This window comes from Amphiprion ocellaris, chromosome 4 (genome assembly GCF_022539595.1).
Source record: "Amphiprion ocellaris isolate individual 3 ecotype Okinawa chromosome 4, ASM2253959v1, whole genome shotgun sequence".
Taxonomy (NCBI): domain Eukaryota; kingdom Metazoa; phylum Chordata; class Actinopteri; family Pomacentridae; genus Amphiprion; species Amphiprion ocellaris.
Genome location: NC_072769.1, coordinates 20,970,009 through 20,994,208, shown reverse-complemented (window position 1 = coordinate 20,994,208; position 24,200 = coordinate 20,970,009). Strand labels below are relative to the sequence as shown.

Below are 24,200 nucleotides of genomic sequence, written 5' to 3'. Positions count from 1 at the left end.
CTTCTCATGAATACAGACTTACATGTCACTGGAATGATCAATTCCTTCGATAAGACCGGCTTCATCCGCGCTGGTGGCAGAATCCGGGCCAGACGAGTGGCTGGACTCTTCATCCGACTGTAGTTTGCTGGAGCTTCACGCCAGATGTAAAATAATTTGGGGCGACCAGGTTTTTCGCGGCTCCTCAACTAATGTGTGGAAATGTGTCAAAGGTGTGTGTGGTGGGTCCGTGTACGGATCTGGTAATTGGATTTTCCCTTCTGAAACGGGTATTGAAAAACAAAAAACGAGTGGTTATTTGATTTTCGTTTTAAAATACAAAAATTAAAATTGAAATACAAGGCATTTTTCCTTTTCATGATCAAAAAGGGATATACATTTTTTTTTTTTAAAAAATGCTTTGATTTTCGTTTTATATTTAGAATAGCAAGAAAGTAAAATCAGTAAGAGACAGAAACGAAAAAAGGTCCGTTTTATCATTTTCTGAGACCGGAAGTGGTCATCAGCAAGTGTGGAGCCAAACGACAACAAGATTCTCAGAGGGCGGAGCCAGAGAGCAGTGATTGGTCAGACCATAGACAATATAGAAGACAGCGCGCTAGCGTATCTAGTCTATGTATATCTATGGTCGGAACGTCTGGTAGCATCTCTGGCTGCTGTTGATCTTGTTTTTGGAGTAAAACACGGTAAGAAGATAATACTTCTACCCAGTGGCGTTGTTTTGTTGTACGTTAAGTCAGCGACTTGTGAAGAGTTGTGTCTTGTCGTGTTTGAGCAGTTGGTCCGGACGCGTTAGCTAGCTAAGCGGCTAAGTTAGCTAGCGGGCTAATTAACACAGGTGGCTAACTTACCGCTGAACACCTGTGTTAGTTGCTGCCACAGCTGTCCTCATTATTAGAATGACCTTCTCAACCTGTATTTCTCTGCTGTGTATTTTAGCTTTTAGAAAAGTTGTTTTACTTTAAGGTTAACTGAAACCCGTTGAGCTGCACTGAAGTTTAACATTCAGCTGGTTTGAATTAAACTGCGCTTAACTTAACATTGCGCAACATTATCTCTCTGAATCTCCATAATTTCATTAAATTTCTTCCACTGCTCAAGTTCAATCCAGTATATGAAATGACATTAATAATGAATAAACTAACAACCAGCCATTGTGTTTATTTATTACTGCATGTATTTGTAGTAAAACATGAGTTGAAACATCCTACTTTTGGATCTAGAACTGCACAAGCCGTTCATTTTCAGTCACCTGATGAGTTAAACTCCCCTTTTTATGTGAGGTTGAAACAGAAAGTCTGAGTTAACAAAGAAAGTTCATTATAATTTGCGATACCTGTTATCTCTGACTGAGGCTTTAGTTTTTGTTGAGCTGATTTACTCATAGAAACTTTGTTCAGGAAAATTTCTCAGTAGCTCAGAGGACAAGCTGCTTTTTACACAACCTTGTAAGAGAATGTCTGTCAATGCTTTCAGCAGAATTTAGAAACACAACACTTCCTAAACAGATATTTTGAGGCTGTGAGGTTGAACGTTTGAGAGTATATCAGTGTGTGTGTTTGTGGTCTTTTTGTTTCTAGGTGGAAGCTGAATTAGTGAGGATGACTCCTGCTCCTGTCATCTCTAAGCTCCTCACACATCTTTACCTGCACATGAGGAAAATCACTCCTGTAGAATGCAGGTATGTTTGTCATTATTATAAAAAGATGTTGCCTGGTGACCTGTCAGAAACCCATTATACAGAGTCAGCCAAAATAATGTTTACACACATCAGGAAAAGAAAAACTTGCATAAATATTTCAATACTAAAGTTATTCAGACATCAATTACAATTACAATTACAAGAGGTGCTCAAAGTGGTGGCCACTGGCTTCCAGACATTTCTGTTGTGTTGTAGACGTCACTTGTTGATGCTCCATTCATGAGGGTAGCGGCATCTTTTGGGAAAACATCGTACAACAGGACACAGAGTTGTCATGATTTGATCAAACTTAGAAAGAGGAATCTATATGTGTAGAAGTACTTATACAAATGAAATATTTATAAAAGTTTTTCTTTTCCTGATGTGTGTACATTATTTTGGCTGACTCTGAACTTAATGAGAACGAAACTGTCATTTAATTGTTGCTCTGAAAGCTTCTTTAGGGAAAACCAGCTGGTGTTCTGCTTTGAAACAAACTGCTGTTGAGGTCTGTGTTTTTAGGTTTAACCCCACAGTTTCTGAATGAACTGATAGTTGTTTTTTTTTCCTGATCAATGTGGACGTTATAATTGATGGTAGCATTTACTGATCATATAATCAGCATGACAATATAACAGTATAACATTCTGACCACCTGACTAATACTGTGTTGGTCCCTTTATGCTGCTAAAACTCCTCTGACCCAGTGGTTCATCAGAACCTCTGGGGATGTCCTGTGGATTCTGTGGATCCTGTGGGTTGCAGGGTGGATCCTACTTGGACCAGGCTGATCCTGGACCATCCCACAGATGCTCAGTCAGATCTGGATGTGGGGAGTGTGGAACCCAGGTGAACAGCTTAGCTCTGTCGTGTTCCTCGGACCACTCCTGAGCAGTTTTAGTTTGTCCTGCTGAGGGAGGCAGCTGGCATCAAGGACTGCTGTTGCCATGGAGACTAGGGGGTTGTTTGTCCTGCAGTGTTTAGGTGGTGGTACATGTCAAACATCCACATGAACATCAAGGTTTCCCAGCAGAACGTTGCATTAGAACAAGATGATGGATGCTGTTCTCTTCAGCTGTCAGTGGTCAGAATGTTGTGGCTGATTGGTGGATCTGTCTGCCTTTACTCTGACATCCAGAGTTATACAAAAGTGTAGTATGTGTGCAGCGCAGAAGAGATTTACTTTATTGTACGCAGTTTTTTTTTTTTTTGTAAGGGAGAGCGTGTTTTTTTTATCCACCTGAAGAAGACCTAATCTTTCCCTTCAAAGGATAGTTAATTGTTACTACGGCTTCCATAGTGGTCTCATCAGAGAAAATCATATCCATATACAGATTTTTATTAATTCCAGGGCTGGTTCAGTAAAGATTATAATAATAACTACATCAGATAATTCTTGGTCGCAGTTGGAATTTTGCAGACTGAGAGATGGTTGAGAAGGTTTGCAGTTCTTGTTTTAGCAAAATATGTTATAATAGAAGATCTTTATTGTCATTGTACATGAAATTATCTGCAAACCAGCAAAGTGTATCAGTCTGAGGTATCTAAAAATAAATAAAGAAAAATGCTTCTAAAGCCAATAATAAACAGAATATTTTGAGGGAATATTCTAAAAAGGAAAGAAAAGCTCCATTCTCACTCCTCTCAGGATAAACTGTCATTAAAATTGACTTTAAATTTAGCTTCAACACGACATAAAAGCATTTACTTTCATTACTGATGTTGTCAAGTTTTAATAAAGTTCATGCTACTTTTATAAAATGATGAAAGTGAATAAATTGTATTTCTGTCATCTGTGTTTGATTTCTGTCTTTTCTCCTGTCATCCAGATGTTCAGAGGGAGATGATGCCACATCTGGTCCAGCCGATGGAAGGTCTTGAAGTTCTCTGACTGGCCTCGACTGAAGATGGTCGTCTCACTGGATTTAAGGTTCAGATGCTCAGTAACAAACTCCACCAATGTGCCAACAGGGAAGCTTTAGCTTTATTAAATGTTGCTATGAAGGTTTCGCTGTTTTTCTTTGTGAATGCAATGTGCTCCAACTGAAACTTGAATTAGAACTTAGAAGTAAATCCTTCCATCTGAAAGGATTTAGTTGCATTAATAACCTCATAACATTCTAATTTTTCTTCCAGTCTTAGTTGGAAATAGAATCTCTGTATTGATTCAGGTAAAAACTGAACTTCACAGCATGTTGGAGCAAAACAACCAGATGAAAACTGTGATGGTGTTGGATTGTCAGACCGTAATGTTGCAGCTCAAAGCAGCTTTTCTATCTCAGTTCATTCTGACATTCAGCTATGAATCAACACAGCAGATGGTGATCCATGCTGTGGAAGTCTCACATCTCCTGATTTAATGGAGCTGCTTTGCACTTTTTACACTGTTTATTCACCAACACTTTATTTGATAAAAGTCCCATCTAGTTTTTATGAGGAATGTGATGTTTTAATTTCTCTGTGAATAACTGCAGTCTAATGCAACAGCTGGAGTTGTAACATCTGTCCTGATAGTGATCATGAAGTATTGATCAGAATACTTATGGTCAGCAGTCATCCCTGAAGTTTTACATTAAAATCTTTACTTGTGTTGTGAACTTTGGTAAGAAGCAGAAACTTTAGCGTTGCCATGGATACATGAATGTTAAATTCTGTCCATGTTTCCATTTTGGGAAATGCAGTCCAGTTCCAGAATGTGGAGGAATTTAGTCTCAATCACAGACAACAAATATTATCTGAAAGTCGGGTTATTGTTGTTTATCAGCACAATACAAAAAGATTAATGTTAGAAATATTCCAGTTAAGACTCTAGAATATCATGATTTATGTAAATTTACCTCAATAATATGAATGTTCAGGTTAAGATTGTACAGTAATATTTATTATGCAAGTTTAGCTGATTAAAGTTTATGACTCTGCACTAAAATATTATTTAAATGGACATCATTATTATAATATTTAGGGTCAGATCCTACAGTATTGAGATTAAGAAATCAAATATTCTATAAAATGTAAATACACTGAACTCATTTGGATATATTTAAGTGAGACTCTACAATATCATTTGACACAAATCTATCTAAATCAAAATTTTAATAATTTTCACACCAAACATTTACTGGACTGATTTAAATATTAAAATCACTCCTTTCTAATCCTCTGCTGTACGTTCAAACCTGAGGCCTTAAATAGAAACACACAAGTATCTGTTTGAAGGAACTTCTGCAGAGTCCTGGTTCCACAACATGATGATAGAATTATAGACAAACTTTAACAAAAGCTGCCTGAGAGTTTACAGGTTTTTATGTTGGATTTCTTCAGTAATTTAATGAGCATTATCAGCAATAATCAAGTGTTCATTTGATGAACTTCATTTCCTAAAACATCCAGAATTGGAGCTCATATCTTTGGCAGCTGTAAAGTTTCTGCTCCTTCAAAGTTCACAACACAATGAATGAATTCCTAAAACACTCTCAATGCTGGAGAGCGTTTGTGATGCTGAAGCAGTGATCAGTTTTTCTGTTTATTCTCTGGAGATGCACAATGAGGGACGTCTGCAGAGACTGAGAAAGAGTCTCACCACATCCTGACATGAGGAAAAAGACTTTATTGAAGACTACAATGAGAAAAACTATCAGACAGCAGACGGCTGCATTCAAGGTGAGCTCTGAACATTTGATCTGGAACAGGAATTCAATAACTGCAGCATGAGCTTCATTTCAGTCTGTAGCTGCTGAATTCATGGATGAATCATCTGGCACTAGAGAGGAAGACCATCAAACATCCACGTCAGCTGATGGAGGTCCAAGAGTCTCACCAAACAAACAACCTACAGAGTGAAGACCTCAAATCTGATTGGACGGCCTCCTATTCAGCCACAGTGTGAACAAATGCCTCTAAGCTGATTTGTTTTCTAAAATAAATCTAGTTTGAGTCCTAATCTATGCCTGTGTGTTTGCTTCTTTACACCGCTGTTAACAGTTTAGGCTGTTAGATTGTTCCAGATAAGACAAGTACAAGATTCTTCAGAGCCGTTCTACCACGAGCCTGACAGGAAGAACTCCAACAGCTACTGAATGTTCCTGTGGTTCCCTCAAGGCTACAGGAGGAGTCCTACGAGGACGAGCCGGTCCACCTGATGGAGGCCAGTCGCTGCAGTTCAAAGCCAACACCGACTACGTGGACTTCTACTGGACCACACGGAGGCCTTCAAACCGGACCAACAAGTTCACCGACTCCCCGACTCGTGGGTCTGAGGACGACGCCGAGCCTCGGTCCAGCCGGCCTCCTGTCTGTGGGTGTTTGAGTGCTGAGAGGTTTGTGGATGCATGTGAACGTTCTGTGTTGAAACAGCAGCTTTTAACTCAGTAACGCTGGGAAAAACCAAGAGCTCCTTTATTTGTGACTTCCACTAAAAAAACTGATGAAAATAAGTTTGCCAGGGTTCTGACTGATAACAGATTATTAAATAATGAAAGTAATCGTTTAAATATTCCTTTAAACAATCCTTTTAGGTCTACATTTCCTTTACACTGACTTTTGGTGTATGTACAAGTATTTTGGGTGGAATATACCATTAAGCCTGATGTTCAAGGGTTCTTCTGGGAATATACCATTAAACCTTTTAGGTAAAATGTTCCAGGATGTTAGGTAGAATATACCATCAGATCAACCTTTTAGGTCAACATTGGAAGATTTTAGAGTAGAATATTATTCCAAACCATCCTTTAGGTCTACATTTAAGGTGGAATACTCCTTTACACCAAGATTTTTTGGTCTACATTGGAGGATTTTAGGTGGAATTTTCTTCCAAACCATCTTTTAGTCTACATTTAAGGATGTTTAGGATGGTATATTCTTCCGAACCAACTTCTCAGGTCTACATTTCAGGTGGAATATTCCTCCATACTAACTTTTTTGGTCTACATTGAAGGATTTTTTCTAAACCACCCTTTTTGGGTCTATATTTGAGGTTTTAGGTGGAATATTCCTTTTAACCGGCCCCTCAGGTCTCTTTGAGGATTTTGGATGGAATACTCGGTTAAACCAACATTTTAGGTGCATGTCCAAGGATTTTTGGTGGAATGTTCCTTTAAGGTGGATGTTTGAGGACCTTGTAGGTGGAATACTTCCTGAAACCAACCTTTTAGGTCAACATTCAAAGATTTAAGGTGGAATATTCCTTTAAACCAACCTAAATTTCATGTTTTGATCATTATCAAGTGAGAAACCTCAATCCAGAGTCCTCATAATGACGTTTGAGATTTATGCTGCTGTTATTTGTTTAGTCCAGACTAAATGACAGAAATCCACAACTGTAATTTTATTTCAGGACTCGGTTATTAAATGTCAAAACAATCCATGTGACTCTAAAAACTCAACAGCTTTACAAACTCTAAGATTAAACTCTCCACAAGGATCCAAAATAAGTTGGACTTCTACATGAGAGCTTTAATTATTCTTCATCTACTTCCTGAAAAGTTTGGTCAATAAAAAAGACAAAAACTAATATTTTCAGCTGAACTAAAGACAGACTTTGTGATTTTTCTGCTCACATGTTGTGTTGTTGTAAACTTACTCTTTCAAATAAATAGCTGCCTAACCCCCTGGAAACCAGCGTTTGTCCTGTTTTTGTGTTGCTCCTTGGCGACCCTAGACAGCCGGGTTGTAATGTTTTTTGAGCAACACACCATACTATGACGTTTTTACAATGATGGTTCTACTATGGAACCAGTTTGACATGTTCAGGTGTTCTTTGTGTGAAAACTCAAGAGATTTCAGGTATCAGAAGGTGGTTTTCAACTTTCTTTGTTAACTTTCTGCTTCAACTTTAAACTAAATTTCCTTCACTAACCCAGCCCTCTGGACTTCCAGTAAGCTGTGTTCCTATTGGCTGTCCAGGTGGCTGCTTGGTGTTATCAGGAACACCTGAGCAGCTCAGTGTCTTCCTGCTTTATTTAGCTGCAGACAAACATTTCCTCTGATTCTCTTCACCACTGAACCGTTTGGCTCCATTGCTTTAGTTTGTTCTTTAGGCGTTGGCTTGCAGCTTCCAGCAGTAAAATCATCTTTAATGTGTTTCTTGGTGTGTTTTAGGGCTTTGTACTGGATAGTTGCCTTGGTAAATGTGGTTCTTTGGCCACAGTTAGCACATGGTGTGTGCAGTGATTAGTGGGTTTGGTGCAGCTGAGTTGTGTCTTTATCTTGGCTGTAGTGAGTCTTTAGAGGTTTTTGATCAGACACATTCTGTATTCTTGTTTGTGAACCATCGTTGGTTGTCCAGAAGGTAAGAGTTCCTGTCCTGATTCTCTGTTCTCAGAGGTTCTCTGGTAGGCTGCAGGAGACTTTAGCGTTTGGGTTGTACTAGTTTGGTTTTTGTATGGTTTCATTTGGACGACTATCTTGAGGCCCCTCCATGTGGTTTAGTGAGGTTTTCTGCAACAGTTCTACAAAGCAACCTGCAGCAGAAGAGACTTTGAGAGTTTTTAGGAAGTTCTGGAGACCAGACTTTAGAGCAGCAGAAACATTTGTCAGCAGTTTGAGCAGGAGAAGGTGATCTTCAGAGTAGAAATGAGACAGAAACCTTCTTGACCCGTGTGGTGAGGTCCTGTACCAAGAGTTTGAGCAGGTTGTGAAGAGTCTGTAGTTCTTTGGTCTGAAAGCACAAGAAGAGTCGACTCATTAAAGGAGAAAACAGGAGATATTGTTGGTTCTTCTGTCATTCTGCAGTTTCCAGTTTCATTAGACTGAATATCAAGTTTATATTTTAAATGATTTGCCATGTGAGCCCAAGAAGACTTCAATAAACTCCCTCCATCCCCTGGACACGTTTTATTATGATGTTAAATCTTTTTTTTTTTTTAATGTTTTTGAGTTTTAATCATAGTTGTAGCATAGTTTTTTTGTCTTTGCTTGTTTAGTTTTGTCATCTGTGTGAAAGGTGCTAAACAAATAAAGCTGAATTGATAAATTGAATAATTGACTAACTCATGATTGTGACAACAGAAGTATTTTCATTGTGATTTAAGGGTTTGTTTCATTTCTAAGGCTGAGGTTAAAATCTTGACAGAAAAAAAATTAAAGAAATAAACTACATTTTAAAAAAGCTATTAAATCAAAGGAAAAAAAATAATACAACAAAACTTTTAAATAGAAAATTAAACATTAAATGCAATTAAATTACATTAAAGAGACAAAATATTTAATTAAATAATTAAACAGAAGATACAAAATGTAATTATGAAATTAAAAAAAAATTTAAACAAAAATATGAAACATTAAAGATGAAATATTTTAGATAATTAAACATTTAAAAAATAAAATTAAACAAGAATATTAAACATTTTAAAAACATACAAAACATTAAATTAGATTATTAAACCTTTAAAAAGACAAAACATTGAATAAAAAATTAAATGTTTAATTAGAAAATTAAATCTTAAAGACAATAAAACTTTGAATAGGAATTAAACAGAAAATACAATGAAGCATTTAAAAAGAAAATTAAACATTAAAAGGTGGTAAAACATTTAAAAAGAAAAACCTTAAAGATTTAATCGAAAAATTAACCACGGGGAAAGAAAAGGAAATTTTCCAAACAATCTGATAAAACATTTGAAAAAATAACAATTATAAAAAGACAAAACATTTGGAAATCAAGTCAGACAGAAAAGAATAAAAGGTGAGAAAAGAGCAAAACTAAACATTTAAGAAGAATCAAACTAAAGACAAAACATTTGAAAAGACACCAGTTAGACTTTAGAAGATCAAATTAAACAGAAGAAACAATAAAATGATCAAAAGAGCAAAAACAGATAAAGGTCTTGAAGTGTTTTCTAGTCTGAAATGAAAACATCAAGTTGTTTCTTCAAACATTTCCTCTTTCTATGTTCTTGGTTTGATTGTGGACAGATTTACTAAGAACTCATTTCAGAAAACTGCTTTCCAGATAAAGTCTACTAGTAGTTGAAGGCATTTATCAAACTAATGTTACCTTCTGATCTCCACAAACTTTACTGTTCAGTGAAGAGAATCAAAGTTTGTTGAGGATTTCTAAAAAACCCACAGGTGAAGGTCTGAGAAGAACTCAGATGGATGGTCTAAATGTGAAATCAAGACTCATGGTCACAAGTTTTAAGGCTTCTGTTAACCATAAAGTTCAAACTAACAGAGAAGTACTGAGAAACTTTTAAAATTTCAGTCCTCAAACTGTCTAAAGGTTCAAACTAACAGAGAACTACTCAAGAACTTTTAGGATTTCAGTCCTCAGACAGTCTGAAGGTTCAAACTAACAGAGAACTACTCAGGAACTGAGAAGATATCAGTCCTTGGACTGTCTGAAAGTTAAATCTAACAGAGAACTACTGTAGGACTTTGACAATTTCAGCCCTCAGACTGTGTGAAAGCTCAGGTCCTGAGGACTCGGGAGGTCTGGAGGCTTGGAAAGTCTTGGAACTGAGGGTTCAACCCTCCAGCACAAAGGCTGAAGTCCAGCCTCCTGAGAAAAACGGTCGAGTCGAGACTCAAGTCAAAAAAAAAACTCAAACACGACAAAAAATAGATGATAAATGCGCAAAAAAAAGAAGAATTAGTATCTGAGCAAATAGCTCAGGGGATAAGAAGAGTGACTACCAAGTGGAAGGTCGCTGGTTCAAGACCAGGCACTGGCACTTTTCTTTGTTTGTCTTTGTCAGGATTTTGATAAAATTTAAGAAGCATCTGGTCTTGAACCAGCGACCTGCAGCTCCATAGGCAAATCCTTAACTCACTGAGCTACAGATCAGATAAAATAACATAATTTCGTCGTCCCTTTGTCATCGTAGTTTCTGAAGTGACGACATGGGTGGAGCCAAGGCGGAGTCTGGGTGGAGTCGGGGCGGAGAGTAGGTGGGGAGGTGGGTGGTGGCCTCCCCCCTCTACTCCCCCACCTCCCTCCACCACCCACCACACCTTCCCCCGCCCGACGAGTTCTTCGAGTCTCGACAGGTTTTCCAGACTTTCTGGAGTTTCCACCAGGTCGGAGGCAGAACAAGTTGTCATGAAGAGGTGTTGAAGTCGGCCAGGATGGACTGACTTTTTACAGCAACTAAAAGGACGACGACTAGAAGAGCAGGTCTTTAACCACCATCCATAAAATCCATGGAGTCGGCTCCAGAGAAATGAAGGGAGGTCAACTTTTATCAACCTCCATCCAGATGTTCAACCTGATATCTTTACTTTGACATTTTTAGCACCACAAACCTTTAGTATCACACTTTATTATCCTTTATTAGGATTTTAAAGGAATCCACCAGCAGATTTAGTTTTTGTTGACAAACTTTATTCTTGTCATCGTGGGACTGCAGTATTTAAAACTGTTCCTTCTATTTGACCTCATGTTTATTAGTTTTAGTGGAGAAACTTATTTTAGTTGTCGATTAGTCTCTTAAAAACCAAATAATAAATTGGATTAGTCAAGAGGTTTAACTTTCTTACTTTGTCATATTTTAAATATGACAAAAAATATAAAGTGTCTTGAGACAATTTGACCTGTAACTGGCGTTATATAAATAAAATTGAATTCAAATTGTATCTTGTAATGTTGGAGTAATTCAGCCATATATGTTGGAAAACACATTTTCTTTGACCATTAATCTGCTGATTGTTTTCTCCACTAATTCATTTCTTGTTTTGGTTTATAAAATGTCAAAACCAAATATATTCAGTTTACTGTCATAAAAACCAAAAAGATTTACATTCATGATGCAGGAATCAGGCAGTTTTTCACTTTTTATCTTAGTTTAGTCAGAAAGATAGTTGATAATGTGTGAATTGTTGCAACTTGTGAGCCGTAGAAGGTTTTAATCTTTGGGGCTGAGTGTCAGAAAACATTTAGAAACAAACATCAACAAAACACTCAAAGATTTGAACATCATTTGCATGACAATGTCTAATTAAAGGACATTTATTTCCAACGTAAATGTGTGATATTCATCCTCTGGAGCTTTCCCTTCACATCGTCTTCCACCTGGACTGGTTTGGTCGGGAGCATGTGCAACAAACATTTGAAAAACTGCACTTTAACATCAATGAATGACACTGAAGTTTAATCTCTACATAAATGAGACTGAGTCTGGATGTGCTGCTCTGTCATTAACTCCTAAGTTTAGGGAAAGTTCAAACAAAAGAGGACAGTTCAGGTAAGACTTGAGAATGAGCTTATTTTGAACAAACATCTCAGACTTTCTGAGCTTCAGCACCTCTAGCAAGATATTTTAACAACAAGCAACTCAAGAGATCCAGAAGTTGGAGAGAGTTAGCTTTAGCTGAGCCAAAGAACATGTGGGACGCTAACCTAGCAAACATTTCAGACTTTTCTCTGTGAATTCTGAGAAATAATTTCCTATTTAATGACAGAGCTACACATCTTAACTCAGTCTCATGAAAACAGACTCTAATTCAGTATCATCCAGCCATAATAAAGCGCAGTTACCCAAAATGTTTGTTGCATGAGCTCCAACAAAACCTGTCCAGGTAGAAGGCCACTTTGACAAACAGGAAGTGGAAGATTCCAAGCAGATTTATAGAAGGGGGAACCGGACTGTACCAAGTGTGGTCGAGTATAGAGGGGTGTTTTGTGGGTTTTTAAGGCTGATAATGATTATTAGTGAGACTTCTGGAGTCGATATTCATTTGCAGTAAATGAAAGTATTTAAAATCTTGGAGTTAAACTTAGAGGAACACAAAATCTAACAGGAAACTTTGTTGATACGTTTTTGTTTTGTTTACAGATGTTAAGTTAAAGGAGTTTTATTTGTGACGTATAACCAATCAAATCACTCCAGAAGACAGAGCGACCACAGGTAGATTAAGGTTAAGAGCCAAAGTAGCGCCATTTTTAAATATATTTATTACCGTAAATCAGTAAAAAATAAAATACTGATAATCAGTAAATCAGTCAGCCCACAATTACTACAATTCTACAATGTATGTCTCTTTCCTTTGACTTGTTATTTGTACAATATACGATGTATATGATGACGTTTTTTCATACCAAAGGCTATACCAGACCTGGGCATCGTACGGCCCGCGGACCACATCCGGCCCGCCGGATGACCCTGACTGGCCCATATGAGGTCATTGGAAAATATTAAAAGTCAACGCAAATATATATCATCACAATGCATGCAAGCGATACGCCTGCACTGCTTTTACTTTGAAAGATCTGCTAAGGTACCGTTTTTTTCGTACAAACAGCTGACTGATGCAGAGCTGGGAGGATATCTGCAAGTTTGCTGCTAAACTGCTAAAGCAGCAAGGATTTTTTTTTAACCAAAGCTCACACATAAAGGGATGTCAGTAAACCATTCTCGGATGGAGAGTTTATAAAAGAAAGTCTGGTGGACTCTGCAGCGTTTATATGCCCGGAGAAGAAAGGAGCGTTCGTGAATGTGATCCTTTCCAGGCGAACCGTAACGAGGCGGGTGGAGAGCATCGCCGAAAATCTGGAGCTTCAGCTGCACAACAAAGTGGACAATTTTGACGTTTTCTCCTCGGCTCTGGAAGAGAGCTGTGATGTCCGTGACACAGCCCAGTTACTCATCTTTGTACGTGGACTAACAAAAACCTTTGAGATGACGGAGGAGCTGGCAGCTGTGCAGCCAATGAAGGAACCACGACGGTGAGTGATTTGTTCACTGAGGTAAATACATGCATGAACAAGCTGGGATTAAAATGGGAGAATTTAGTTGGTGTTACAACTGATGGCTGTCCAAATTTGACAGGGAAAAATGTTGCACTTTTGAAACGGATGCAAGATAAAGTGACTGAAGTAAACCCAGAAGAGAAACTGATATTTTTGCATTGTATTATACATCAGGAGGTGCTGTGTAAATCAGTGCTAAAAATCAACCACGTGACTGATGTAGCTAAAGTAGTTAACTTCATCAGGGCAAGAGCATTGAATTACAGTTTGTTGTCTTTTTGGAGGAGATGATAGTGAATATGGTAACCTTGGTTACCAGACAGCTGTCAGATGGCTCAGCCTTGACAAGGTGCTTAGACGAGTTTGGGATCTGAGAGCAGAGGTTCAAGAGTTTTGTGAGAAGAAAGGCAGGGACATCATCGAGCTCTCAGATGCAGACTGTGGATGGCAGACCTTGCTTTTGCTGTTGATATGACTGCACTAATGAATGAACTAAATACCAAGCTGCAAGGCAACGGCCTCTTTGCACATGAAATGTACAGCCTGGTGACCGCTTTTATGAGAAAGCTGAAGTTTCTCTCAAGCCAGTTGGAGGGCAACATTCTCACCTACATGCCCACGCTGAAGGAAGTCACACCATCAAAAATATCTACAACTCAATAGGCAGCAATCATAGTTTAAATGAAAAAACAAAGTCTTTCATTAAATAGTTGTGTTCTGTGTTCCACATTTTCATTGTATCATTGTAATGTTTCATTTACTGTTTTTATTGAGATATATATTGAGCAGAGCTGTAAGTGTATTGGTCCGGCCCTTAACAACCGTCAACGTTTCTCATGTGGCCCCATATGAAAATTAATTGCCCACCCCTGATCTAAGGAGACATTGCATGTGCTAGATGGGTCAGAAATCGAAAAAGTTGATAATTTCCTATATCTTGGAGGCTACACCAACACAGCACGATATAGAAACAAAAATTGGTAAAGCTTGGGGAGCACTGCAGTCTCTGTCAACAATATGGGTATCTCCAATTAAAACGACAACCAAAATGAGAGTATTCAAGGCATCAGTGGAATCCATCTTGCTTTATAGATCTGACTCCTGGTCACCAACAAAGACACTGTCAAAAACAATTGATGGGACTTCTACCAGAAGGTTACAGATGGTACAAAACATCTCCTGGAAATCACACCTCATCAACCAGTCCCTATATGGCTCACATCCACGCTTGTCAACCATCATTAGGCAATGTAGACTAGCCCTGGATAGCCATGTGGTGAGACACAACAAAGCAGCTGGTCGAATACTGTTGTAGAAACCTGATACTATCAGAAGGGATGGCAGGCCTAGCACAACATGAAGGAAGGTGCTAGAAGAAGACACTAGTCTGGAAGGCAAAGAACTTTTGACTGCAAGGCTGGACAGAGGGAGCTAGAGGAAGAACTTCACGTCACCGATTTTGTTGGATGCAATTGACTGACTACTACTACTACTACTACTACTCCTCGCTCGGTTCTTTAAAAGTGGTGGTTCTGTGTTTCCGCTGTTAACCGTTGGTCACCGTAACCCCGCCCCTAGCCCCTGACGTACTCAGTGCTAAGCTCTAGCCCAGGAAAGAGCTGGTGCCTGAAAAGTACCAGGTTTTGGAGCCTGGAGCCGATGCTAAGGTGGTGGGAGCACAAAGAACTGGTGCTAATCATCATATCTAAACCTTTACGTTAAGTTCGGGACTCCAAAAAAGGGCAAAGCAGGAAGAGAGAAAAAGCGCAAAATGTTAACATTTTATTTACAAAGTTGTTTTTTTGTCATACAGAAAGTAAAAATGTAGCTACAACCTTGATTTGTGCAACAGGCGGCCACACTAAAAATCATGGCTCGCTGGTTGCACACCTGCTATAGCAATAATTTTATTGGGAAAAATAAGGAACAGAAAAAAAATTAAAGACAAAAAAAAGAGAAATAATAAACCCAACAACAAAAAAAAAATAATTCATTCAACAAAATATTAAAAGCACAGACCCAAAACTAGATACCAGTCCCAAAGTCCTCACGCGGGAATACATAAAGAGGGATCGACAGTGAAATTGTGGAATGCTGAGTGGTGGGCTGCCTGAGAACCTCGGGGGGCCGTGGGTGGGGTGAGGTGGAGGGTGTTGGGTGGCTCTCAGTTCCATGGTGGGGAGGGAAAAAAAACAGGGGGTGGGGGGGTGGGGGGGGGGGCAGCTCCACTCGGCCCACCCATCCGGTACAGTCTTGCCCCATAAAAAGAGCTCAGAGCTGGAAGGGGGTTGGGGGTAGACGTGGATTACAAAGGCGGTGTGAGTTGTAGGAGGGCGGACGTTCGGGTTTGTGGGAGAGGAAGGGTAACTCGGTAGGCTCTCGTTTTCAGTTTCAGCTCTTAATCGTCGTCGTCGTCATCGTCGTCGTCGTCATCGTCCTCTGGATCTCGCTTTCTCTTCTGGCCTTTGCAAGCTTCTGCTTCTGTGGGGTTAGATGGGAAATCTGTGTCAGTGTGGCGAGAACAGAAAGCTTCAGAACTTCACTTCTAGCACTTGTTTAGTCTTGAACAGCTTAAATCTCTACTATGTATCTTCTAGAGCAGGGGTGTCAAACATGCGGCCCACGGGTCAAAATCGGTCCTCTAGAGGGTCCAATCTGGCCCGTGGGACGACTTTGTAAAGTGTACAAATTACAGAGAAGACATGAACTGCAAATTGTAAATCTGTAAGAATATATATTTAAAATAATTTCTAGACCATGATGAATTGTTTTATTATAAAGTAAAATACTAGATTGCTCATTGTTCTTTTGTGTCTCATTTTTGTAATATTTTGTCTTGTTTTTGTTGTTGTTTGTCTGACTTTTGTCATTTGTCTCACATTTTTGTGGTTTTGTGTTTCTTTTTTGTCTTGCTTGTGTTTTGTCTTATTTTTGTCATTTTATGTTTTGCTTTATTTGTTGTTTTGTGTGGTTTTGTTTCACACTTTTCTCATCTCTGTGTCATTTGCCATGTTTGTGTATCGTTTTGTTTGCTTAATTTCAAGCTTTTGTCATTTTTTGTCACTGTAACTTTTTTGTCTAATTATTTGTCTCTTGTTTTCTTTTATGTTTGTCTCATTTTTTGTCATTCTGTTTCTCGCTTTTATTTTGTTTCCTTCTTGTCTCGCTGCTGTTTTTTGTCTTATTTTTGTCATTTTGTGTTTTGCTTTATGTCTCATTTTGTCGATTTGTGTCTGTAATATTTTGTCCTGTTTTTGCTGTTTTTTTGTCTGACATGTCGTTTGTCTTATTTTTTTGTTGTTGTGTTTCTCATTTTTGTCGTTTATGCTTCCTTTTTGTCTTGCTTGTGTTTTTTGTCTTATTTTTGTCATTTTGTGTTTGCTTTTTCCTTGTTACATGTATCTTTTTTTATCACTTGTCATTTGTCTCGTTTGTGTCATGTAATTTTTGTCTCGTTTGTCTCAATTTTTTGTCGCTTTGTAATTTTTTTTGGCTATTTTTTTCTGTTTTTTGCTGTTTTGTGTCATTTGTCTAATATTTTTGTCATTTTGTTTCTTGCTGAGGCACAATATTGTTGACATTGAATTTATTTTTCTTAAATTTCAGTTTGTTCATAAAGTTTTGTTAAAAAAAAAATCATTAAATGTCAATATTTTCAGAATGCACTTTTTTGCACTAAAACAAAGGGAAAATGTGGAGTTGTAGTTATTTATAGGTTATTATGCTGTGATTTTACTGGTCACTTGAGATCAAATTGGGCTGAATATGACCCCTGAACTAAAATGAGTCTGACACCCCTGCTCTAGAGAGATGTTAGTGTTTCTGAATGGTCACTATCATGTTTTGCTGTCCTTACACGTTATAATGTTACTTGATTACGAGCTCAAAATAAAACGTGTCAGACATGTATCTTCACTAGTGAAATATTTCTTTTTTTTTTAAGCAGGCCCTGCCCTCTTTGGATGCTCCACACTCAAGCTGGACTTTGTTTTTAAGTGCTGGAGTTAACATTCTGACACCATATTTCACTTGTGACTGTACTTTAAATAATATGAACCGTCAGTTATGGCTCTGAGGAGACCTCAGACTCCTGCACAACATAACTAGAATCTCCAGCAGGTGTCACGCTACTCATATCAATTATCCTGTAACTTAACATTCATTTGGTTGTATGTACAAATTAAATTTAAAAACGGAACCCTTTCTGCTACGCCAAGCTTCCTTTTCATGGATACAGAAAACACGGTTTCCAAAACTAGATAACAGGAGCTGAAATACATCAAACTGCTGACCTTTGCCCACACAAAAAGACACTCTCTGCTGTGTAGAATTTTTTTGCACTTTCACTTTTCAATTTCAAAATGGAAAAATAAGGGCTCGTGTTGGTTTTATGCTGAGATTTTGGACTTACAACTTAAAGAGTAATTTTTTTGAAGCTGGTAAATAATTTAAAGAGTTCATTTGCTATCATCTTTCTGTCTGTGACATTTCAAGGCCTTTTTGACAAGAAAAATCTGGTCTTCTAGACCAAAAACAAAAAATAACATTTTCAAAGTTCAGCATGTCCCTGAAGTGAGTCAACTTGTACAGAATCTGCTTTTGTAATGAGATAAGAGATTGTGACCATGTGACTCCTCATTTTCTTAAGAAATTCTCTGGGTTTTAAAAACATGAAAGAGACACATACCGTCTTCATCTTCATCCTCATCATCATCTTCTTCATCTACTTCTCCGTCCTGGCCGAAATCTTCCTCCTTGAAAAACAAAAAATCATTCAAGTTTCAACAAAAATGTATGTGAATTACTTTAACCCTATAGAGCCCAGCATAGTACGGCGCTATTTTTGATTGGCAGAAGATTTGAAACCAGATAAGATAGATCTTTTTGCATATAAAATCTGGGGAGTTACACTAACATTTCACACATTCACCAGGTCTCAAGAGTGCTTTTCGTTGCAGTGATGGGTTTGTAAAAATACACAATGTGCACATAACAATAATCAGACCATAGGATATTGTGCAACTTTTTTACAAATTTGAGGGACACAGCTATGCAATTTCTCTATTTTAAAATATGTGAAAAAAAGCGATTTTCATTTTTTCAGGTTTATTGCACTTTATTTGCAATTTATTGTAGTAGTTAAGACATAAATCAAAACATATTATTAAAACTTGAGATATAAGGGTTATATTGATGTAAAGCAAATAAAAACACTCCAAAAAATTACACTGCAGTATGTAAAAATGTAAGAACATGCCCTGGCAGACTTGGTGGTCTTAAAGGGTTAACAACCAACCAAGCTTGTTCTATAAGTTTTTTTTTACCTCATCTTCACCGCTGACTTCCTCGTCATCCTCTTCTCCTTCTACCTCCTCTTCGTCTTCCTCGTCGTCCTCTTCCTCATCAAAGTCCTCCTCCTCTCCGTCCTCATCTTCCTCCTCCTCACCCTCTGCAATACAAAAGTAAAAACAATCAGTCAACCACAAAGTAGAAGCACACGTGTGCCAATAATAGCGATCAATGTCACGTTTCACTTTCTGGGGACGTGAAAGTGATGGCGGTTATTAGCCTGAGGAACAGTTTCTAAATAAACAAGTATGTATGTATTTTTCATTAAGAAGAAACATGTCATCCAGTGGAACAGTGGAACTAAATGGGTTTTTAATTGGCTTTTGACAGTAATGGAGCTCTAAGGACCATAGAAGGTAAAATCTGGCTTTGGATGCACAGACGAGACTTGATAGTAGCATCACTATATTGGTAGTTTTGGTCTTTTCAAATCAGTATTTATGTATTTTATTAAATAATACAGCACACCATCCCTCTTCTCTATATACATTATCTTTCAAAAGTTTGGGGTCACCCAGACAATTTCATGTTTTCCATGAAAACTCACACTTTTATTCATGTGCTAACATAACTGCACAAGGGTTTTCTAATCATCAATTAGCCTTTCAACACCATTAGCTAACACAATGTAGCATTAGAACACAGGAGTGATGGTTGCTGGAAATGTTCCTCTGTACCCCTATGTAGATATTCCATTAAAAATAAGCCGTTTCCAGCTAGAATACTCATTTACCACATTAACAATGTCTAGACTGTATTTATGATTAACTGCTATCTTCATTGAAAAAAAAGTTTTTCTTTCAAAAATAAGAACATTCCAAAGTGACCCCATACTTTTGAACAGTAGTGTATAAAGCATGTCTTTACAGTCAAAAAACCCTGAGCCGTTTGAGACTTCATACCTTCGTCTTCATCGTCATCTACGCCGTCTCCGTCCACCTCTCCGTCGGAGTCGGAGGCTTCCCTGTCCTCCATGTCGTAACCGTCCAGGTAGGTAAGCTGAGGCAGCAGCTTGAACACGCTCTCTCTGTAGTCGTTCAGGTTTGTCACTTCACAGTTGAACAGGTCCAAACTCTTCAGGTTATCCAGCTTTTTCTGTGGACCAAATGCAGTTTTAGTTCCGTGATGAGAAGCTCAACGGTGTTTCCGTCTTAACAGTACTAGACAGAAGTGCATAAGATGATAAGATGCACTTGAGACGACAGAGACTTTCATTTATAATAAGTGGTTTATTACTTGAATAAATCTTTATGTAGTAAAGATTATGTTGTTCTCAACTGTTCTGTTGGCAATGTTGGGTTCGCATGATTTTTGCAACCAGGTGATGAACTGTATAGATTTGTAAACCATGCCGTTATCTGGATTAGACACAAACAAACTCCTACATCTATAAAGTTGAAGTTTCTATTGCCAAAAAAATGCACCCCTAACTACAAGAATCAGCTCTGCAGGGTGCTAAATGGTGACTTTTACAATAACAGTAATGAATATTTACAAATGCAGTGGAGTTATGTGACGATCGGTGTATGTTTGTTTGTTTGTTTGTCTGCCTGTTAGCAACATTACTCAGAAACAGACGAACGGATTTGGATGAAATTTTCAGGGAAGGTCAGAAATGACACAAGGACCAAGTGACTATATTTTAGCAGTGATGCAGCTTATAGTCTGGATCCATGGATTGTTCAAGATTTCTGTTTCATTGCGAGATAGCAGTACGGCGTCACTGTAACGACAAGTGAACACTACATCAGCTGCCTGCTGATGATCACATGCTTGTGATCCTACTACAGGGTTCTGTCACAATCATCAAAATATTGACATAACATGACATAAAATACCATAAGAACAATACATGCATCAACTGAGACCCATGTCTTTGAAGAGTGTGTTGCATCTAGATGTCTCTTTAACACATGTGGACACTCACCAATGGTTCCAACGTGCTGATGTCTTTCAATTTGTTGCCACTCAGGTTTAGATGTGTGAGGTTCGGTAGTTTCTCTGCTAAAACATCAAGGCCGCCGCTGATTCTGTTGTCGCTCAACTCCAGCTGAAAGACGAGTAGAGGGACAGTTTAGTCCAGCTGACATCCATCAGGTCTGTTTTTTCTTTTGTTGTTTTTTTACATGGAGGAATGAAACTGAAACATCCCATTTTTACCTTTTTCAGTTTTCCTAGTTTGGGCAGGTTGGAGACTGAGATTAAGCCAACATTTATCAAACTGAGGAACTCCAGGTTGACAAATTCAGCTGTGAGGCCTTCGATTTTTCCTTCAACCGATCGACAATTGTCCAGGACGAGTTCTCGTACCTGAAATGGAGAAAAACATAACATCACGCGAAAACCAGCTCCACCTTAATGCATTTATTGATACTATGAATATGTATCAAAAACTACAATTTATTGCAAAACATATAAATGTGTGCACTACTGGTCAAATGTTTGGGGTCACTTAGAGAAATGTCCTTATTTTTGAAAGCAAAGTAGTTTTCTTTAATGAAGACAACATGAAATTAACACTAAACATATGAGTCTGCCGCAGAATACTGGTGATGATAATGTGCTTAACATGGAAAAAAATTACATGTTATATATGTTAGGGGTAATTTTAAGCACAAAAAGCAAGATGAGCCTTGGGGATATACATATATACACTACTGTTCAAAAGTTTGGGGTCACTTAGAAATGTCCTTATTTTGAAAGAAAAGCCGTTTTTTCTTCAATTCTTCAGATAACAATCAGAAATACAGTCTGGACCTTATGAATGTGGTAAATGACTATTCTAGCTCTAAACGGCTGATTTTAAATTAAATATCTACGTAGGGGTACAGAGGAACATTTCCAGCAATAGTACGTTGTGTTGGCTAAAAAGGCTAATTAATGATTAGAAAACCCTTGTGCAAATATGATAGCACATGAATAAAAGTGTGAGTTTTCATGGAGAACATGAAATTGCCTGGGTGACCCCAAACTTTTGAACGATAGTGTTGTATTATTAAAAATATATTGTTATAAACTCTTTTAATTAATTGTATTTAACCGAAAAATAATTACAACAAAATCATTGAGAAAACCTGCAAAAGCAGAAGGTGTTCAGCAGGGGCTGTTGTTGTTTAGTCAAATGGCCCTTTACTTTGTGTAAAGTGTTTCAAGACATTTAGTAGTTGCTTAAAATATTACAAAAACAAGTCCGAAGGCGGAGTTAGTTTGAGTCAGTTAAAGCTAACACTGGTTGCGCAATTCATTGTTGGACAAAAACGTTGCAAAAAAGTTGTTGTCAGGCGACAAATATCACGAATTGTACGGTAAAAACCCTGAAACGGATCCCGAGTCTCCGTCTAAAAACACTTGCGCTTAATTTATCCGACAGTTAATCTATTGATTTCTCCGAAACGAGGAAGAGCACAGCAGTAGCTTCCCATGGCCTGCTGATGCAGTCACTAATGACAAATGCAATGATTTTGAGAGCTAGCTCGCTACAGGCTAGCCATTGCCCCTTTTAAACGCTGCCGTGCAGTAGAGGAGCAGCTAGAGCCGTGTGTCTGCCCGCCATTAGCCAACCCAACAGCAACGGAAAGGATTGCGAATACACCCTTAGTAAACGGGGTCTTTTTTTCCGTTAAACCTGCTTTCATGGGGCAAGAGGAATATTCCTTGTCGTCGAGCGAACGACCGATATTGGCAGTTTGTTAGAGTGGTCGTTTTCAGGTCGAAGTGGCGAAGGAAATATATTGAGAACGGAAATTTAGTAAAAACAAAGATGGAGACAGTTCCTTTCTCCCAGAGCTTCAAAGACGACAGAATGACAACATGGCGATTCCTGAGATACAGTATGCAGCTCTCTGAACACTTCATTGGCTGAAAGTGCTGCTTAGAATGAGCGATTACCGTTATCTACACATTACCTAAATCACTCCTCGGTGTTTTAAATTTGTTTTATATCGTGCGTGAGTCGGGAGGAGACGCCGACCGTCGAGTTTTTGGCTGCCCACGCATGAAGCGCGGTGCGCCGGATCTCGGCGTCGTTCAAGCAGGCTGAAGCCGCCGTTCCACAAACCCACCCGTTTGGGCTGCAAATGTCAACTTTAGCCTTAGAGACGATCACCGGAGCACCGAATTAGTGTGTTTGACGTTTTAAGCTTGCAACAGGGCGTATTTTGTTGTGTTTGATGGGTGTAGAGAAGGCGGTAATATGGCGGGAAGCAAATACTAAGTTGTCTGGATGAATCGGAGACTTCCTTTAAAAAAGCATGCAATATTCAGACGAGCACAGATATAGGGGATAGAGAAAGCTGCTGTCCAACTATGCGAGCTATTCGGGGGAATTAACCACCGTACACTCCCTTTAAAACTTATGAATTGCAACAGCTTAAAGCGTGCCTTTAAACAAATACCGGGCTGCTGGTCTGGTTTACAGTAGTTTGTGTCTCCGGTGGGGTTACAGAGTAACACGGACTTCACATTAAGGGCTCAAAGCTGTGGACCAAGTGACTGTTTTTTATTGTCGCTGCTGGATCTGGCCATTTGATGGTAACATTAACGTACTCTCCAGAAATGTCAAGACATGACTCGTGATCGACGATGGTGACCCCCTTTTTTGTCTGTTTTTTTCTCTCTCTTTAAACCAAAACTCCTTATCAGCATCTTGGGAGTTGAAAACTACATTTGTAATAATAAAGGAAGAAAAGCGCCCCGTTTTTTTTAGCAGTTATGCTAGCAGCAAACATGGCTTCCAAGGTCTGTATAAAATATACCGCTATGTGAATGCCAAACGCGGCGCAGGAAGCGGCTTTCTTGATATATCAGCGTAAAAACAAGTTTACTAATTGTGCTAGCACGGTGGAGTCGAGCGGAATCTAGTGGTGTGCAACCATTGACCAAGGAGGGCTGCGAAACGGTTAAAGCACTGCAATAATGCCCAGCAAGCAAGGGGGGATCGCCGTTTCAAAGTAACGATTTGAATATAGCTTTTCTCGTCTCGTTGCCCCTATACGCCCAATCCCGAACAGTACGAAGGATTAAGCTTGCTCTTGCGAGTGTTTTCCGCCCTATTATAAACGAGAAACACAATCTAAAGCCCATGTGGTCACCATTACGTTAGCCACACAGGTCACTCGCAAAGCAGAAAAAGTAGCAAGCTAGCTAGCAGGAGCTAGCCAGAAAACTAAGGGTTGGTTTTAAAAAAGCACGACTCACATCAGACGGTGTCCCTGTTTCTTAGCTCCAAGTGGATCCTCTTTTTCATGTCCATCGTGCCCTATGAAAGTTAAACTTTTCTCTCTTGGGTTTTGGTGGGATCTTCAGTCCAAAGGCAGAGATGCCCTAATGGAGGGAGAATATAGGACCTGTATAATGAACTGAGCCAAACGCTAAGTTAGTCGGAGAGAGGGGAAACCATGGAGGGAAACGGGACTGAAACAAAATATATGCTCAACAGCGCCATCTCCGGCCAGAAAAACGCCCATCGCCGCTGGAAAAAAAAGGCAT

General features: G+C 38.7%; 1 protein-coding gene and 1 long non-coding RNA gene across 2 annotated transcripts in view; one reads left to right on the top strand and one right to left on the bottom strand.

Annotated features, from left to right (window-relative positions):
- The first annotated feature begins 549 nt into the window (after positions 1 to 549).
- LOC129348680 (uncharacterized) lies at positions 550 to 5,579 on the top strand. The gene is made up of 3 exons (XR_008601310.1): positions 550 to 686; positions 1,581 to 1,681; positions 3,511 to 5,579. It is a non-coding gene; the product is annotated as an uncharacterized LOC129348680 (long non-coding RNA).
- A 9,554-nt stretch (positions 5,580 to 15,133) lies between these two features.
- Positions 15,134 to 24,200, bottom strand: part of anp32b (acidic (leucine-rich) nuclear phosphoprotein 32 family, member B) — a 10,862-nt gene continuing 1,795 nt past the window's right edge. The window contains exons 2-7 of the mRNA XM_023295291.3: positions 20,874 to 21,023; positions 20,641 to 20,763; positions 19,616 to 19,808; positions 18,689 to 18,813; positions 18,052 to 18,118; positions 15,134 to 15,845 (exon numbers count right to left, since the gene is read on the bottom strand). Of these exons, the coding sequence (XP_023151059.1) occupies positions 15,763 to 15,845; positions 18,052 to 18,118; positions 18,689 to 18,813; positions 19,616 to 19,808; positions 20,641 to 20,763; positions 20,874 to 21,023 (741 nt within the window). The 3' untranslated portion in view covers positions 15,134 to 15,762. The remainder of the gene's footprint in view (positions 15,846 to 18,051; positions 18,119 to 18,688; positions 18,814 to 19,615; positions 19,809 to 20,640; positions 20,764 to 20,873; positions 21,024 to 24,200) is intronic.